Source organism: Camelina sativa, chromosome 18, assembly GCF_030686135.1.
Source record: "Camelina sativa cultivar CO46 ecotype springtype chromosome 18, ASM3068613v1".
Lineage (NCBI taxonomy): Eukaryota > Viridiplantae > Streptophyta > Magnoliopsida > Brassicales > Brassicaceae > Camelina > Camelina sativa.
The window spans coordinates 7,453,379-7,472,581 of NC_141897.1; the positions used below are offsets into that span (position 1 = coordinate 7,453,379).

Consider the following 19,203-nt stretch of genomic DNA (forward strand, 5'->3'; position numbering starts at 1 on the left):
GTCCGGTACCATGTACCGTGTCCGTGAACGGACCCATGTCCGGAGAGCGGCCAGTTAGGCCGTGAACACATTGAAGAGCAGGCCCGTCCGTACAGGCCCGTCCGTACAGGCCCGTCCGTACAGGCCCGTCCGTACTATTAGTATATATGAAGGAGAAGAGAGAGTGAGGCCGGTGAGGCCGAGCTGCACAAGGAAGAAGAGAGTGGCCGGTAAGGCTGCTAGTACAAGAAGTGTGGCCGGTAAGGCCATGAGTGGTGTGGGAGCGGCCAGTAAGGCCGTGAGCACAATAAGAGTGGCCAATAAGGCCATGTGGGCCGTGAGAACAATGAGAGTGGTCAGCAAGGCCATAAGAGCAATGTGAGAAGAATTGTGAAGTAAAGGCCTTATAAGAAGAAGAGGCCCAAGAAGAAGTTAAATGTCTCACAAAGGGAAAAGAAGGGAAGGAAGGAAGCATGTGAGACCTTGGTTGGTGAAGAATGAGACAACCAAGGGAAGGAGCTGTCCCTTTCACCATACACCCACTTGTGCACCAACGGCTATATGTCACTCTCACCTCTCATTTATCTCAAACGGCCATATACATTTGTTCTCCTATATTAAGCATTGTAATCTCTCATTTTGTAACACATCACATTATTATTCAATAGAAGAGAAACCGATTTCCTCTCTATACTTGTGTTCTTGTTTCATATTAACAATGTAGAGAGTTTAGGATTAGCGGTTAGGGGCTGCCCTTAAGGCAGCCTATTCTCTTCTCAAATCCACCTAAACTCTTCTTATTTACTGCTTTACTTAGCCTAGATTACTGATTCTTAATCCTCCTTCTCCTAAGTACACAAACTCTAAGTGTTGTGATACTAGAAGAGGATAAGTCTCAAACTAGTGCTTCTCCTAGTTAGGATCCGCTTACTCTCTAGTATTTGGGTTCTATCTAGCTTGTTTATGGGGAGTTCATCACAAGTTGATGTTCTCTCCTCCCCCTTGAGAATGAGTTAGTTTGTTGTGGGTAAAGGGGGATTCATTCACCAAGTGTTTGTCTACCCTCTCTTGTGAGCTTTGTCTCATAAATCCCAACATGGTATCAGAGCAGGTTCTGTTCTTGGTGATTTAAACTCATTCTCAAAGTCGTTTTCTTAGGAGTTAGCTTAGTTAAAGTTTTAGACTTTGCTTAGGTGTTAAATCGCTTAGCTTAGTTTCTTTAAAGCTTTAATTTTGCTTTTGTTGATTAAATCGATTCTCTAGCAGCTCATTGTTGAGTAAGCTTGGTCTCTTGTCTTGTTAGAATTTGTAGACCAAGTGTGTGGAAAGAAATCGATTTTACAAGCCCCATCCTTAAGCTTTACCGATTTGGTAATAGCTTTGTTTATTTTGGGATGTGTGGGAAGTGATGAACCATTGAGCAAATTGTGTTGTTCATGGTGAGGATTCACGGTTCGTGTGTGCTTGTATGAGCCACGAAATTCTTAGGATTTAGCTCTCTTAGGATTTAGTTAATTTTCCTCTAAAGGTTTAATTTTGCTTTTGTTAAATTTCCTTTAAAGGCTTAATTACTAAATCGCTACTTCTTCTTCTCAATGTTGAGAAAGCTTTGTTTCTGGCCCTATGGTGTGTCCAGATTCAAGCTTGAAGAAGAGAGAGATCTTAATTTTCGCATCTCATGTCCGCTTGGTCAACTAGACTAAAGCTGTTCAAAGATGCATTCTTTTAACCGTTGGACAATAGGTTGTTCCAAAGGCTTTTGTTGTTTCTTCTTTGCTTGGGACCACGAAAAACATCTTCTATATGTTATTTTCGTGGATCTAAAGCCTTAAGATCTTGGAGAACACTTTGTTTAAGTGATTCTACCATGAGTTAGGTCCAAACCGTTGGAGAAATTAATTTTCCAAACGGTCCATGTGTTTCAGCCATTAAAGCACCAAAGTCTTGTTGAATGTTGGATGCTCTTGGCTGTCAAAGCTTCTGCAAACTCAAGAAAACAGAGTATAACTCTGTCCATAAGAACTCTTGAGCAAATTCTCTATTCTACTCTCCACTCACCTTATACTTCCGCCCATATACTCTACTATACTCTATACTCTTGGTTACTAATTCTCTGGTTACTTATTCTCTAAATTCTATTTTATTTTCAGTAATATTCTATATTCTCTATTCTCTAATCTCTAACAATCTCTTGTTTAGAATCTGTTCCATTGAATTTGGTTTCAGCTTCAGCCTTGAAGATTGTGTGGAGCTCGCCTACTATCTCAAGAAGAAGAAGTGGCGAGGTTGAAGGCTACAAGATAGCCATGAGGAGAGCGCAGCACAATGCCTGGAGTTAGAACCAAGGGCCACCAAGTCTTTGTTAAGCTGGTGGAAGGTGATGAATCAGTCCAAGAGCATGTGTGTTAGTGCCAAGTTGTTGATCGGATGTGCACAATGGTCTTTAGGAAAGGTGATGCACAAGGTTTCAACTGTTGATTGGATGTGCACAAGAACGGTGATGCACAAGGCTTCAACTGAGGTGATGAGGTTTCAGCCCATCATCAAGTAAAGGTTACGGGGGAGATCAAGTGACTTCAGACCGTACCTCACAGATTCTGCTCGGCCACAAGCAAAAGTCTTTACTTAAAGCTCAGCCGAAGCGTCTCAAAGATCGACTCGGACGAAACCCTTCCACTGCGATTCGGCTTCCGCGTTCTTCATTAAAGTTCGAGACCACAGAGTCATCTTGCCAGTGGAAGTGGAATCATACCAATCCGAGCAGCCGTTCGAAAGTTATGTCCGATTCAGTGGGCATGTGTCAGTCTGACAAATAAAACTGACCGGGTTTAAAACCATGGTTAGAGGAGCGGTCTCAAGGAGGAATTCCAAACCGCAACTGTGATCAACTCTCTCCCTCCTATCCATCAAAACACCATAAAGGCTGTGCTCTAAACTCTACTCTATTTAAATTTCTTAAATCCATTACCTTAGCTTCATTACTAGTCTTTACTCTTTAATATGTTCTCTTAAATTGTCACACTTTTAGAAATTTTCTTTGATATTCCTCATAGCAAACACTTATTCTTTTCTTCTTTATCACTTGTTTAAGGGGTAAAGGAGACTATGAGAGCCTCAAAGAAATTCTAAAGGCGCAAGGATGGAGATCATAAGGAATGTGCTAAAGGCAAGGTGGGCTAAGGAGTAGGAGCGGTTCAATTCATGAAGAGAAGGGAGCTAGTTCTTTGCAAACCAAGGTCAGGGGACATCATGGATAGTGGAGTCTATACTCTTTTTCCCTTAACAAAGTTTTATCCCAAGAGGTTTTCTTTGTTGAGGTTTTTAATGAGGTAGATGACACTAGTCCACCCTTGATCTTTGGTCCCCATGGTGTCCCACCGATCAAGCGTGCGGGGGAGTATTAGAATGTACCAAGGAGGAGAGAGGAGAGGCCGGTAAGGCCGAACCTTGGAAGAAGAGAAGAAAGGCCGGAAAGGCCATGTAAAGGCCGGTAAGGCCATGTCCGTGTCCGTGAGCGACCATGTACCGTGTCCGGTACCATGTACCGTGTCCGTGAACGGACCCATGTCCGGAGAGCGGCCAGTTAGGCCGTGAACACATTGAAGAGCAGGCCCGTCCGTACAGGCCCGTCCGTACAGGCCCGTCCGTACAGGCCCGTCCGTACTATTAGTATATATGAAGGAGAAGAGAGAGTGAGGCCGGTGAGGCCGAGCTGCACAAGGAAGAAGAGAGTGGCCGGTAAGGCTGCTAGTACAAGAAGTGTGGCCGGTAAGGCCATGAGTGGTGTGGGAGCGGCCAGTAAGGCCGTGAGCACAATAAGAGTGGCCAATAAGGCCATGTGGGCCGTGAGAACAATGAGAGTGGTCAGCAAGGCCATAAGAGCAATGTGAGAAGAATTGTGAAGTAAAGGCCTTATAAGAAGAAGAGGCCCAAGAAGAAGTTAAATGTCTCACAAAGGGAAAAGAAGGGAAGGAAGGAAGCATGTGAGACCTTGGTTGGTGAAGAATGAGACAACCAAGGGAAGGAGCTGTCCCTTTCACCATACACCCACTTGTGCACCAACGGCTATATGTCACTCTCACCTCTCATTTATCTCAAACGGCCATATACATTTGTTCTCCTATATTAAGCATTGTAATCTCTCATTTTGTAACACATCACATTATTATTCAATAGAAGAGAAACCGATTTCCTCTCTATACTTGTGTTCTTGTTTCATATTAACAATGTAGAGAGTTTAGGATTAGCGGTTAGGGGCTGCCCTTAAGGCAGCCTATTCTCTTCTCAAATCCACCTAAACTCTTCTTATTTACTGCTTTACTTAGCCTAGATTACTGATTCTTAATCCTCCTTCTCCTAAGTACACAAACTCTAAGTGTTGTGATACTAGAAGAGGATAAGTCTCAAACTAGTGCTTCTCCTAGTTAGGATCCGCTTACTCTCTAGTATTTGGGTTCTATCTAGCTTGTTTATGGGGAGTTCATCACAAGTTGATGTTCTCTCCTCCCCCTTGAGAATGAGTTAGTTTGTTGTGGGTAAAGGGGGATTCATTCACCAAGTGTTTGTCTACCCTCTCTTGTGAGCTTTGTCTCATAAATCCCAACAGGTTTTAGCCTGTTTTCTCTGTTTTAGCCTATTTTGGGACAAAATGGGTAAAAGTGGTGTCTAAACACTCCAAATTCAACCTGAACTCTTATAACTAGCCAAATGCATTGAATTGTTACATATTTTGACCCTATAAATAGTAACATAGCTGTTTACTCCTTTGAATCAATGTTTTCTCTCGGTTTTAGCCCGTTTTCTCTGTTTAAGCCTGTTTTGGGATAAAACGGGTTTAAGTGTTGTCTAAACACTCCAAATTCATCCCGAACTCTTACAGTTAGTCAAAGGATTTAGATTGTCACAAATTCTGACCCTATAAACAGTAACAAAGCTGTTAACTGCTTCGAATCAATGTTTTCTCTGTTTTAGCCTGTTTCGGGACAAAATGGGTAAAAGTGGTGTGTAAACACTTCAAATTCAACCCGAACTCTTATAATTAGTCAAATTCATTGGATTGTTACATATTTTGACCCTATAAAGAGTTATATAGCTGTTTACCGCTTCGAGTAAATGTTTTCTCTCGGTTTTAGCCTGTTTTCTCTGTTTTAGCCTGTTTCGGGACAAAATGGGTAAAAGTGGTGTCTAAACACTCCAAATTCAACCCGAACTCTTATAATTAGTCAAATGCATTGGATTATTGCATATTTTTACCCTAGAAAGAGTAACATAGCTATTTACTGCTTTGAATCAATGTTTTCTCTTGGTTTTAGCCTCTTTTCTCTATTTAAGCCTGTTTTGGGATAAACGGGTTTAAGTGTTGTCTAAACACTCCAAATTCATCCCGAACTCTTACAATTAGTCAAATGCATTTGTATTCTCACATATTCTGACCCTAGAAACAGTAATAAAGTTGTTTCTGCTTCGAAACAATGTTTCTCGGTTTTAGCCTGTTTCGAGACAAAATGGTAAAAGTGGTGTGTAAATACTTCAAATTCAACTCGAACTCCTATAATTAGTCAAATTCATTGGATTATTACATATTTTGACCTTAGAAAGAGTAATATAGCTGTTTACTGCTTCGAGTAAATGTTTTCTCTCGGTTTTAGCCTGTTTTCTCTGTTTTAGCCTGTTTCGGGACAAAATGGGTAAAAGTGGTGTCTAAACACTCCAAATTCAACCCGAACTCTTATAATTAGCCAAATGCATTGGATTGTTATATATTTTAATCCTTTGAATCAATGTTTTCTCTCGGTTTTAGTCTGTTTTCTCTGTTTAAGCCTGTTTTGGGATAAAACGGGTTTAAGTGTTGTCTAAACACTCCAAATTCATCCCGAACTCTTACGGTTAGTCAAAGGCATTAGATTGTCACATATTCTGACCCTATAAACAGTAACAAAGCTGTTTACTGCTTCTAATCAATGTTTTCTCTGTTTTAGCCTGTTTCGGGACAAAATGGGTAAAAGTGGTGTGTAAACACTTCAAATTCAACCCGAACTCTTATAATTAGTCAAATATTGATCAAGGTGACCGTACGGACAAGGTGACCGTACGGACATAGGACCATACCGTACGGACACCGGACCACACTCAATGTCACATGGGCCAAAATAACGAGACAAGAGGAGTGTGTGTGTGCTCGGCCCATACAAGAGGTCTAGAATCATCTATTCTAGCCGTTGGAGTGAGAAGAGGAAGAAGTCACATGTTCTCTTAAGCCAACGGATGGGTCACTATCACCTTGGTCGCATACACCTCTCTCCTAATGTCACTATCACTTGTTTCTATTCTTGTCTTAGGAAGGTTGCCCTACTTCTAGTGTCTATTTAAAGGTTGTAAAACCACAATTGTATGATTCTATTCTAGTGGAACCGATTCTTCTTCTTCTTATTCTATTTGTTCACATAATCTCTCTATCTCAACTCTTCTAAACTCTCAAGTCTTTCGCTAATTCTAACATGGTATCAGAGCAAGGTTGTTGTTCTTGACAATCCAGTTCCACTATTCTCTTATTCTCTAACTCGTCTTACTCTACCTCTCATCCTTACCGTTCTTATTCTCCGGGTAAACGCTTTATCCAACGGTCCATAGCATCCAAGCCATGGAAAACGCTAAACCTATTGTTACACCGGTTGTTCTTAAGGGAACAAACTACTTGCTGTGGACAAGAACCACAAGAACCGCCCTTGGAGGTCGTGGCCTTTGGAGTCATGTCACAACCGACTATGTTTCAAAGCAAAACCTCAAAGGAGAAGATGAAGGCGCTTCTGAAGGGGAAGTAGAGGAAGAGAACGAGAGAAAGGCCAAGTGGTTTCAAGAAGACCAAGTTGTCCTGTCTGTTCTCCAGAACTCCCTAGATACGCCAATCCTTGAAGCCTACTCCTACTGCGAGACGGCCAAAGAGCTTTGGGAAACGCTTAAAAGCGTGTATGGTAATGTCTCTAACTTGACTCGAGTCTTTGAAGTTAAGAGAGCCATCAACAGTCTGAGCCAAGATGACTTGGAGTTCACTAAGCACCTTGGTAAGTTCAGGGCCCTTTGGTCGGAGCTTGAGGCCTTACGGCCAAGTTCCCTAGATCCGACGGTTCTTAATGAGAGGAAAGAGCAAGACAAGATCTTTGGTCTCCTACTCACACTCAACCCAGCCTTTAACGACCTCATGAAGCACATTCTAAGAGGAGACAAGCTTCCTAGCTTTGAAGAAGTGTGTTCCCAAGTTCAAAAGGAACAAGGCTCACTCGATCTATTTAGTGGTAAGGGGGAGCTAGTCACGGCAAATAAGGGCGTGTACAGGCAGGAAGATAGGAAGGTGTGGGTGTGTGACCACTGCAAGAAGAAGGGTCACATGAAGGACAAATGCTGGATTCTTCACCCCCATCTTAGACCAGCAAAGTTCAAAGCAAATCTCTCCAAGGAAGCGGTAGGTGAAAAAGGGGCCGGGCCATCAAGGCAAGGAGAAGAAACGGCCATGACTGCGTCCTATGGAGAGTTGGTGAGGAAGTCTGATATAGAGGCCCTTATTCGTTCCATTGCCTCACTCAAAGAATCCGGTAACTCGTTTCTTGCTTCTAAACCAAGTAGGTCTCTTGTTGTTGACTCGGGTGCTTCTCACCACATGATCAGTAACCCTAGTCTAATTAACAACATAAAACCGGCTTTAGGGAGTGTTATTATTGCTAATGGAGAACACATACCTGCAAAAGGAGTAGGGGACTTGAAATTGTTTGATAAATACTCAAAAGCTTTCTTTATGCCTACCTTCACTTCTAATCTTTTATCGGTTAAGAGGGCCACTAATGATTTGAATTGCTATGCTATCTTCGGTCCTAATAGTGTTCATTTTCAGGATATTGAGACTGGGAAAGTTCTTGGAGAAGGACAAGGGAGTGGAGATCTCTATGTCCTAGAGAAAACTTCACCAAACTTAGATACATCTATTAAATCTTGTTTTGTTGTTAATTCGAATATGGTGTGGCATGCTAGGCTAGGTCATCCACATTCTCGTGCACTTGGTTTAATGTTTCCTAGTGTTTCTTTTGATAACTCAAATTGTGAGTCTTGTATCCTTGGAAAACATTGCAAGTCTATTTTTCCAAAGTCAACTACTATTTATGAACATTGCTTTGATTTAGTTCATTCGGATGTCTGGACATCACCATGCCTATCTAGGGATAATAACAAGTATTTTGTGACATTTATTGATGAGAAATCGAAATACACTTGGGTCACATTATTACCATCTAAAGATAGGGTGTTTGATGCCTTTGTTAATTTTCAAAATTATGTTACTAATCACTTCAATGCTAAAATTAAGGTGCTAAGGTCGGATAATGGTGGGGAATACACAAGTCACAAGTTCAAAGAACATCTCTCTAGGCATGGTATTCTCCAACAAACTAGTTGTCCCTATACACCCCAACAAAATGGTGTGGCCGAAAGGAAGAACCGACACCTCATGGAAGTTGCGCGATCAATGATGTTTCACTCACATGTTACAAAGAGATATTGGGGGGATGCTGTGATGACCGCATGTTACTTGATCAACCGGATACCAACCAAAGTTCTAAATGATCTGTCACCATTTGAGGTATTAAACAAATTTAAACCATCTCTTGATCACTTACGCGTCTTTGGTTGTGTTTGCTTTGTGTTAGTGCCTGGAGAGCAGCGTAGCAAACTGGATGCGAAAAGCACAAAGTGTATGTTCATCGGTTATTCAACGACTCAAAAGGGGTACAAGTGCTATGACCCAACCACAAGCCGGTTATATGTCTCTAGAGATGTTCGGTTCATGGAGAATATTGGCTACTTTGATAATAAGGATTGGGACAGCCTTAAGGACCTCTCCCACTCACCAAATGACCGGGCCTCCAGCTTAAAGTTTCTTCTCGATCATCTTGGTCAACCGTCTCCACCAACAGGTCCTATCCGGTCCGCGCCTCGTCCGCCATCTACAGCAGGAAGGCAGGATCATGATACTGTCCCTGAGGGTGACTTCTCCTCAGATCACACTATTCCTAAGCCAAGCCCACCCGTAGCCGGCGGCCATGGTGACCCTGCCCCCATGCCACCTACCGCAGCACCCTTGGCCGGTACCGGAGGTCACTCGGATGGGGCCACTACGGACGAAGGCAGTATTGAATCCTCTAGTGTCGTTCTGCCTATGCAACCGGTCCTACGAAGGAGTGACCGTGTTAAATCTCATCCGTCCACTTGGAGAGATAAGCGCGTCTACTACAACAGCCAAGCCGTTGCCCATCCTATCCAGGCGGTCTGTTCACTTGAGCTGCTCCCAAGAGATCACCAAGCATTCTTTGGCCAAGTTGATGCTCACTGGGTCCCTCAAACCTATGACGAGGCTAAGAACCACAAGGAATGGTTAGCGGCTGTCCATGACGAAACTGGTGCCATGATCCGGAACCACACGTGGGACGAAGCCGACCTTCCCAAAGGCAAAAAGGCCGTGAGCTCCAAATGGGTTTTCACCATCAAGTTCCTAAGCACCGGTGCCATTGAACGTCATAAAGCCCGGCTGGTTGCACGCGGCTTCACCCAAACGTATGGTGCTGACTAGACGGAGACGTTTGCACCGGTAGCCAAACTCCACACGGTTCGGGTCATCCTTTCCATTGCCGTCAACCTCTCATGGGATTTATGGCAGATGGATGTCAAGAACGCGTTTCTTCAAGGAGAATTAGACGAAGAAGTTTATATGACGCCTCCTCCGGGCCTTGAAGACCTGGTCGCTCCCGGGAAAGTCTTGAGGCTCCGTAAGGCCATCTATGGCCTCAAACAGTCCCCGCGTGCCTGGTATCACAAACTGAGCTCTACCCTCAAGACTCAAGGTTTTCGCCGATCGGAGGCCGATCACACTCTGTTTACACTTCAAACATCTCTTGGCCGTGTAGTGGTGCTTATCTATGTCGACGACATCATTGTGACTGGCGACGATAAGGCTGGCATTAAGGACACCAAACAGCACCTCAAATCTGCCTTTGATATTAAGGACCTAGGGGAACTCAAATACTTCCTTGGCATTGAAATCTGTCGATCTCCGGAGGGGCTCTTCCTCTCTCAACGCAAATATACCCTTGATTTGTTGGCTGAAACGGGCAAGCTTGGCGCGTCTCCGGCTCCTACACCACTTGATGAGGACTACCAGCTCAAGCGAAAGGGGGAGAGCATTCGGGCACAAGAAGGCCAACCACGGGCACCCATGGATGAGCCGTTCCCGGATGTCACACGCTACCGCCGGCTTGTAGGTAAGTTGATATATCTTACCATTACGCGCCCTGACATATGTTATGCTGTGAACCAGGTCAGTCAACACTTGCAAGCTCCAACCAAGTATCAATGGAGCATGGTCGAGCGGATTCTCAGCTATCTCAAGGGGAGTCCGGGTCAAGGCATCTGGATGGGCAAGAACGATAACACTGAGATAGTGGGCTACTGTGATGCGGACTACAATGGAGATACCTTGGATAGGAGGTCAACCACTGGATATTGTACCTTCATTGGTGGAAATCTAGTTACATGGAAGTCTAAGAAGCAAAAGGTGGTATCTTGTTCAAGCGCGGAGGGCGAGTATAGAGCAATGCGGAAGCTAACAAACGAGTTGACTTGGTTAAAGGGGCTGCTCAAGGATCTTGGTATTGACTCAAAGCAACCGATCACTATGCATTGTGATAATGAGGCTGCAATCCACATAGCCACCAATTCTGTTTTCCATGAGAGAACTAAACACATTGAAAGCGATTGCCACAAGGTTCGGGAGAAGATTGAGGAAGGTGTGGTATTACCGTGTCATACTCGGAGTCAAGATCAATTGGCTGATATATTCACCAAGTCTGCGAGTCCTAAAGTTTGTGACTATATTCATAACAAACTAGGACTTGTAGACATCACAAGACCTTGATCATCTTCTCTAATCCGTGGACAGCACACTCTTTTTCCCTTGACTTAGTTTTGTCCCATGAGGTTTTCTAAGTCAAGGTTTTTAATGAGGTGCTGCTTCACGGGTTCCAAGCTTAGCCAGTGCATTTGGCTAAGCTTGAGGGGGAGTATTGATCAAGGTGACCGTACGGACAAGGTGACCGTACGGACATAGGACCGTACCGTACGGACACCGGACCACACTCAATGTCACATGGGCCAAATAACGAGACAAGAGGAGTGTGTGTGTGCTCGGCCCATACAAGAGGTCTAGAATCATCTATTCTAGCCGTTGGAGTGAGAAGAGGAAGAAGTCACATGTTCTCTTAAGCCAACGGATGGGTCACTATCACCTTGGTCGCATACACCTCTCTCCTAATGTCACTATCACTTGTTTCTATTCTTGTCTTAGGAAGGTTGCCCTACTTCTAGTGTCTATTTAAAGGTTGTAAAACCACAATTGTATGATTCTATTCTAGTGGAACCGATTCTTCTTCTTCTTATTCTATTTGTTCACCTAATCTCTCTATCTCAACTCTTCTAAACTCTCAAGTCTTTCGCTAATTCTAACATCAAATTCATTGGATTGTTACATATTTTGACCCTATAGAGAGTAATATAGCTGTTTACCGCTTCGAGTAAATGTTTTCTCTCGGTTTTAGCCTGGTTTCTCTGTTTTAGCCTGTTTCGGGACAAAATGGGTAAAAGTGGTGTCTAAACACTCCAAATTCAACCCGAACTCTTATAATTAGTCAAATGCATTGGATTATTGCATATTTTTACCCTAGAAAGAGTAACATAGCTATTTACTGCTTTGAATCAATGTTTTCTCTTGGTTTTAGCCTCTTTTCTCTATTTAAGCATGTTTTGGGATAAATGGGTTTAAGTGTTGTCTAAACACTCCAAATTCATCCCGAAGTCTTACAATTAGTCAAACCCATTTGTATTCTCAAACATTCTGACCCTAGAAACAGTAATAAAGTTGTTTCTGCTTTGAATCAATGTTTCTCGGTTTTAGCCTGTTTCGAGACAAAATGGTAAAAGTGGTGTGTAAATACTTCAAATTCAACTCGAAGTCTTATAATTAGTCAAATTCATTGGATTGCTACATATTTTGACCTTAGAAAAAGTGATATAGCTGTTTACTGCTTCGAGTAAATGTTTTCTCTCGGTTTTAGCATGTTTTCTCTGTTTTAGCCTATTTTGGGACAAAATGGGTAAAAGTGGTGTCTAAACACTCCAAATTCAACCCAAACTCTTATAATTAGTCAAATGCATTGGATTATTGCATATGTTTACCCTAGAAAGAGTAACATAGCTATTTACTGCTTTGAATCAATGTTTTCTCTTGGTTTTAGCCTCTTTTCTCTATTTAAGCCTGTTTTGGGATAAACGGGTTTAAGTGTTGTCTAAACACTCCAAATTCATCCCGAACTCTTACAATTAGTCAAATGCATTTGTATTCTCAAATATTCTGACCCTAGAAACAGTAATAAAGTTTTTTCTGCTTCGAAACAATGTTTCTCGGTTTTAGCCTGTTTCGAGACAAAATGGTAAAAGTGCTGTGTAAATACTTCAAATTCAACTCGAACTCCTATAATTAGTCAAATTCATTGGATTGTTACATATTTTGACCTTAGAAAGAGTAATATAACTGTTTACTGCTTCGAGTAAATGTTTTCTCTTGGTTTAAGCCTGTTTTCTCTGTTTTAGCCTATTTTGGGACAAAATGGGTATAAGTGGTGTCTAAACACTCCAAATTCTACCCGAACTCTTATAATTAGCCAAATGCATTGGATTGTTACATATTTTAATCCTATAAATAGTAACATAGCTGTTTAATCCTTTGAATCAATGTTTTCTCTCGGTTTTAGCCTGTTTTCTCTGTTTAAGCCTGTTTTGGGATAAAACGGGTTTAAGTGTTGTCTAAACACTCCAAATTCATCCCGAACTCTTACGGTTAGTCAAAGGCATTAGATTGTCACACATTATGACCCTATAAACAGTAACAAAGCTGTTTACTGCTTCTAATCAATGTTTTCTCTGTTTTAGCCTGTTTCGGGACAAAATGGGTAAAAGTGGTGTGTAAACACTTCAAATTCAACCCGAACTCTTATAATTAGTCAAATTCATTGGATTGTTACATATTTTGACCCTATAAAGAGTAATATAGCTGTTTACTGCTTCGAGTAAATGTTTTCTCTTGGTTTTAGCCTGTTTTCTCTGTTTTACCTGTTTCGGGACAAAATGGGTAAAAGTGGTGTCTAAACACTCCAAATTCAACCCGAACTCTTATAATTAGTCAAATGCATTGGATTATTGCATATTTTTACCCTAGAAAGAGTAACATAGCTATTTACTGCTTTGAATCAATGTTTTCTCTTGGTTTCAGCCTCTTTTCTCTATTTAAGCCTGTTTTGGGATAAACGGGTTTAAGTGTTGTCTAAACACTCCAAATTCATCCCGAAGTCTTACAATTAGTCAAATGCATTTGTATTCTCAAACAATCTGACCCTAGAAACAGTAATAAAGTTGTTTCTGCTTTGAATCAATGTTTCTCGGTTTTAGCCTGTTTCGAGACAAAATGGTAAAAGTGGTGTGTAAATACTTCAAATTCAACTCGAACTCCTATAATTAGTCAAATTCATTGGATTGCTACATATTTTGACCTTAGAAAGAGTAATATAGCTGTTTACTGCTTCGAGTAAGTGTTTTCTCTCGGTTTTAGCCTGTTTTCTCTGTTTTAGCCTATTTTGGGATAAAATGGGTAAAAGTGGTGTCTAAACACTCCAAATTCAACCCGAACTCTTATAATTAGTCAAATGCATTGCATTATTGCATATTTTTACCCTAGAAAGAGTAACATAGCTATTTACTGCTTTGAATCAATGTTTTCTCTTGGTTTTAGCCTCTTTTCTCTATTTAAGCCTGTTTTGGGATAAACGGGTTTAAGTGTTGTCTAAACACTCCGAATTCATCCCGAAGTCTTACAATTAGTCAAATGCATTTGTATTCTCAAACATTCTGACCCTAGAAACAGTAATAAAGTTCTTTCTGCTTCGAATCAATGTTTCTCGGTTTTAGCCTGTTTCGAGACAAAATGGTAAAAGTGGTGTGTAAATACTTCAAATTCAACTCGAACTCCTATAATTAGTCAAATTCATTGGATTGTTACATATTTTGACCCTATAAAGAGTAATATAGCTGTTTACTGCTTCGAGTAAATGTTTTCTCTTGGTTTTAGCCTGTTTTCTCTGTTTTACCTGTTTCGGGACAAAATGGGTAAAAGTGGTGTCTAAACACTCCAAATTCAACCCGAACTCTTATAATTAGTCAAATTCATTGGATTGTTACATATTTTGACCCTATAAAGAGTAATGTTGCTGTTTACTGCTTCGAGTATATGTTTTCTCTCGGTTTTAGCCTGTTTTCTCTGTTTTAGCCTGTTTCGAGACAAAATGGGTAAAAGTGGTGTCTAAACACTCCAAATTCAACCCGAACTCTTATAGTTAGTCAAATGCATTGGATTATTGCATTTTTTTACCCTAGAAAGAGTAACATAGCTATTTACTGCTTTGAATCAATGTTTTCTCTTGGTTTTAGCCTCTTTTCTCTATTTAAGCCTGTTTTGGGATAAACGGGTTTAAGTGTTGTCTAAACACTCCAAATTCATCCCGAACTCTTACAATCAGTCAAATGCATTTGTATTCTCACATATTCTGACCCTAGAAACAGTAATAAAGTTGTTTCTGCTTCGAAACAATCTTTCTCGGTTTTAGCCTGTTTCGAGACAAAATGGTAAAAGTGGTGTGTAAATACTTCAAATTCAACTCGAACTCCTATAATTAGTCAAATTCATTGGATTATTACATATTTTGACCTTAGAAAGAGTAATATAGCTGTTTACTGCTTCGAGTAAATGTTTTCTCTCGGTTTTAGCCTGTTTTCTCTGTTTAAGCCTGTTTTGGGATAAAACGGGTAAAAGTGTTGTCTAAACACTCCAAATTCATCCCGAACTCTTACGGTTAGTCAAAGGCATTAGATTGTCACATATTCTGACCCTATAAACAGTAACAAAGCTGTTTACTGCTTCTAATCAATGTTTTCTCTGTTTTAGGCTGTTTCGGGACAAATTGGGTAAAAGTGGTGTGTAAACACTTCAAATTCAACCCGAACTCTTATAATTAGTCAAATTCATTGGATTGTTACATATTTTGACTCTATAGAGAGTAATATAGCTGTTTACCGCTTCGAGTAAATGTTTTCTCTCGGTTTTAGCCTGTTTTCTCTGTTTTAGCCTGTTTCGGGACAAAATGGGTAAAAGTGGTGTCTAAACACTCCAAATTCAACCCGAACTCTTATAATTAGTCAAATGCATTGGATTATTGCATATTTTTACCCTAGAAAGAGTAACATAGCTATTTACTGCTTTGAATCAATGTTTTCTCTTGGTTTTAGCCTCTTTTCTCTATTTAAGCCTGTTTTGGGATAAACGGGTTTAAGTGTTGTCTAAACACTCCAAATTCATCCCGAAGTCTTACAGTTAGTCAAACGCATTTGTATTCTCAAACATTCTGACCCTAGAAACAGTAATAAAGTTGTTTCTGCTTTGAATCAATGTTTCTCGGTTTTAGCCTGTTTCGAGACAAAATGGTAAAAGTGGTGTGTAAATACTTCAAATTCAACTCGAACTCTTATAATTAGTCAAATTCATTGGATTGCTACATATTTTGACCTTAGAAAAAGTGATATAGCTGTTTACTGCTTCGAGTAAATGTTTTCTCTCGGTTTTAGCCTGTTTTCTCTGTTTTAGCCTATTTTGGGACAAAATGGGTAAAAGTGGTGTCTAAACACTCCAAATTCAACCCGAACTCTTATAATTAGTCAAATGCATTGGATTATTGCATATTTTTACCCTAGAAAGAGTAACATATGTATTTACTGCTTTGAATCAATGTTTTCTCTTGGTTTTAGCCTCTTTTCTCTATTTAAGCCTGTTTTGGGATAAACGGGTTTAAGTGTTGTCTAAACACTCCAAATTCATCCCGAACTCTTACAATTAGTCAAATGCATTTGTATTCTCAAATATTCTGACCCTAGAAACAGTAATAAAGTTTTTTCTGCTTCGAAACAATGTTTCTCGGTTTTAGCCTGTTTCGAGACAAAATGGTAAAAGTGGTGTGTAAATACTTCAAATTCAACTCGAACTCCTATAATTAGTCAAATTCATTGGATTGTTACATATTTTGACCTTAGATAGAGTAATATAACTGTTTACTGCTTCGAGTAAATGTTTTCTCTTGGTTTTAGCCTGTTTTCTCTGTTTTAGCCTATTTTGGGACAAAATGGGTATAAGTGGTGTCTAAACACTCCAAATTCTACCCGAACTCTTATAATTAGCCAAATGCATTGGATTGTTACATATTTTAATCCTATAAATAGTAACATAGCTGGTTAATCCTTTGAATCAATGTTTTCTCTCGGTTTTAGCCTGTTTTCTCTGTTTAAGCCTGTTTTGGGATAAAACGGGTTTAAGTGTTGTCTAAACACTCCAAATTCATCCCGAACTCTTACGGTTAGTCAAAGGCATTAGATTGTCACACATTATGACCCTATAAACAGTAACAAAGCTGTTTACTGCTTCTAATCAATGTTTTCTCTGTTTTAGCCTGTTTCGGGACAAAATGGGTAAAAGTGGTGTGTAAACACTTCAAATTCAACCCGAACTCTTATAATTAGTCAAATTCATTGGATTGTTACATATTTTGACCCTATAAAGAGTAATATAGCTGTTTACTGCTTCGAGTAAATGTTTTCTCTTGGTTTTAGCCTGTTTTCTCTGTTTTACCTGTTTCGGGACAAAATGGGTAAAAGTGGTGTCTAAACACTCCAAATTCAACCCGAACTCTTATAATTAGTCAAATGCATTGGATTATTGCATATTTTTACCCTAGAAAGAGTAACATAGCTATTTACTGCTTTGAATCAATGTTTTCTCTTGGTTTTAGCCTCTTTTCTCTATTTAAGCCTGTTTTGGGATAAACGGGTTTAAGTGTTGTCTAAACACTCCAAATTCATCCCGAAGTCTTACAATTAGTCAAATGCATTTGTATTCTCAAACAATCTGACCCTAGAAACAGTAATAAAGTTGTTTCTGCTTTGAATCAATGTTTCTCGGTTTTAGCCTGTTTCGAGACAAAATGGTAAAAGTGGTGTGTAAATACTTCAAATTCAACTCGAACTCCTATAATTAGTCAAATTCATTGGATTGCTACATATTTTGACCTTAGAAAGAGTAATATAGCTGTTTACTGCTTCGAGTAAATGTTTTCTCTCGGTTTTAGCCTGTTTTCTCTGTTTTAGCCTATTTTGGGACAAAATGGGTAAAAGTGGTGTCTAAACACTCCAAATTCAACCCGAACTCTTATAATTAGTCAAATGCATTGCATTATTGCATATTTTTACCCTAGAAAGAGTAACATAGCTATTTACTGCTTTGAATCAATGTTTTCTCTTGGTTTTAGCCTCTTTTCTCTATTTAAGCCTGTTTTGGGATAAACGGGTTTAAGTGTTGTCTAAACACTCCAAATTCATCCCGAAGTCTTACAATTAGTCAAATGCATTTGTATTCTCAAACATTCTGACCCTAGAAACAGTAATAAAGTTCTTTCTGCTTCGAATCAATGTTTCTCGGTTTTAGCCTGTTTCGAGACAAAATGGTAAAAGTGGTGTGTAAATACTTCAAATTCAACTCGAACTCCTATAATTAGTCAAATTCATTGGATTGTTACATATTTTGACCTTAGAAAGAGTAATATAACTGTTTACTGCTTCGAGTAAATGTTTTCTCTTGGTTTTAGCCTGTTTTCTCTGTTTTAGCCTATTTTGGGACAAAATGGGTATAAGTGGTGTCTAAACACTCCAAATTCTACCCGAACTCTTATAATTAGCCAAATGCATTGGATTGTTACATATTTTTACCCTAAAAAGAGTAACATAGCTATTTACTGCTTTGAATCAATATTTTCTCTTGGTTTTAGCCTGTTTTCTCTATTTAAGCCTGTTTTGGGATAAACGGGTTTAAGTGTTGTCTAAACACTCCAAATTCATCCCGAAGTCTTACAATTAGTCAAATGCATTTGTATTCTCAAACATTCTGACCCTAGAAACAGTAATAAAGTTCTTTCTGCTTCGAATCAATGTTTCTCGGTTTTAGCCTGTTTCGAGACAAAATGGTAAAAGTGGTGTGTAAATACTTCAAATTCAACCCGAACTCTTATAATTAGTCAAATTCATTGGATTGTTACATATTTTGACCCTATAAAGAGTAATATAGCTGTTTACTGCTTCGAGTAAATGTTTTCTCTTGGTTTTAGCCTGTTTTCTCTGTTTTACCTGTTTCGGGACAAAATGGGTAAAAGTGGTGTCTAAACACTCCAAATTCAACCCGAACTCTTATAATTAGTCAAATGCATTGGATTATTGCATATTTTTACCCTAGAAAGAGTAACATAGCTATTTACTGCTTTGAATCAATGTTTTCTCTTGGTTTTAGCCTCTTTTCTCTATTTAAGCCTGTTTTGGGATAAACGGGTTTAAGTGTTGTCTAAACACTCCAAATTCATCCCGAAGTCTTACAATTAGTCAAATGCATTTGTATTCTCAAACAATCTGACCCTAGAAACAGTAATAAAGTTGTTTCTGCTTTGAATCAATGTTTCTCGGTTTTAGCCTGTTTCGAGACAAAATGGTAAAAGTGGTGTGTAAATACTTCAAATTCAACTCGAACTCCTATAATTAGTCAAATTCATTGGATTGCTACATATTTTGACCTTAGAAAGAGTAATATAGCTGTTTACTGCTTCGAGTAAATGTTTTCTCTCGGTTTTAGCCTGTTTTCTCTGTTTTAGCCTATTTTGGGACAAAATGGGTAAAAGTGGTGTCTAAACACTCCAAATTCAACCCGAACTCTTATAATTAGTCAAATGCATTGCATTATTGCATATTTTTACCCTAGAAAGAGTAACATAGCTATTTACTGCTTTGAATCAATGTTTTCTCTTGGTTTTAGCCTCTTTTCTCTATTTAAGCCTGTTTTGGGATAAACGGGTTTAAGTGTTGTCTAAACACTCCAAATTCATCCCGAAGTCTTACAATTAGTCAAATGCATTTGTATTCTCAAACAATCTGACCCTAGAAACAGTAATAAAGTTCTTTCTGCTTTGAATCAATGTTTCTCGGTTTTAGCCTGTT

General features: G+C 39.7%; 1 protein-coding gene across 1 annotated transcript; it reads left to right on the plus strand.

The window, feature by feature from the left end:
- Positions 1 to 6,619: 6,619 nt before the first annotated feature.
- On the plus strand, positions 6,620 to 9,592 carry LOC147921629 (uncharacterized). Its single transcript, XM_087497762.1, has 3 exons — positions 6,620 to 6,649; positions 6,755 to 7,619; positions 8,673 to 9,592. Exons 1-3 carry the CDS (start codon positions 6,620 to 6,622, stop codon positions 9,590 to 9,592), a joined length of 1,815 nt encoding a protein of 604 aa, XP_087353888.1.
- Positions 9,593 to 19,203: the final 9,611 nt, after the last annotated feature.

Bases quoted from the DNA above. Each gene is read 5' to 3' on its own strand.
- LOC147921629 (XM_087497762.1), top strand. From the start codon at position 6,620: ATGGAAAACGCTAAACCTATTGTTACACCG. The intron at 6,650-6,754 runs GTTGTTCTTAAG...TATGTTTCAAAG, and splicing joins CTAAACCTATTGTTACACCG to CAAAACCTCAAAGGAGAAGA. The intron at 7,620-8,672 runs GTGCTTCTCACC...GCTTTGTGTTAG, and splicing joins GTCTCTTGTTGTTGACTCGG to TGCCTGGAGAGCAGCGTAGC.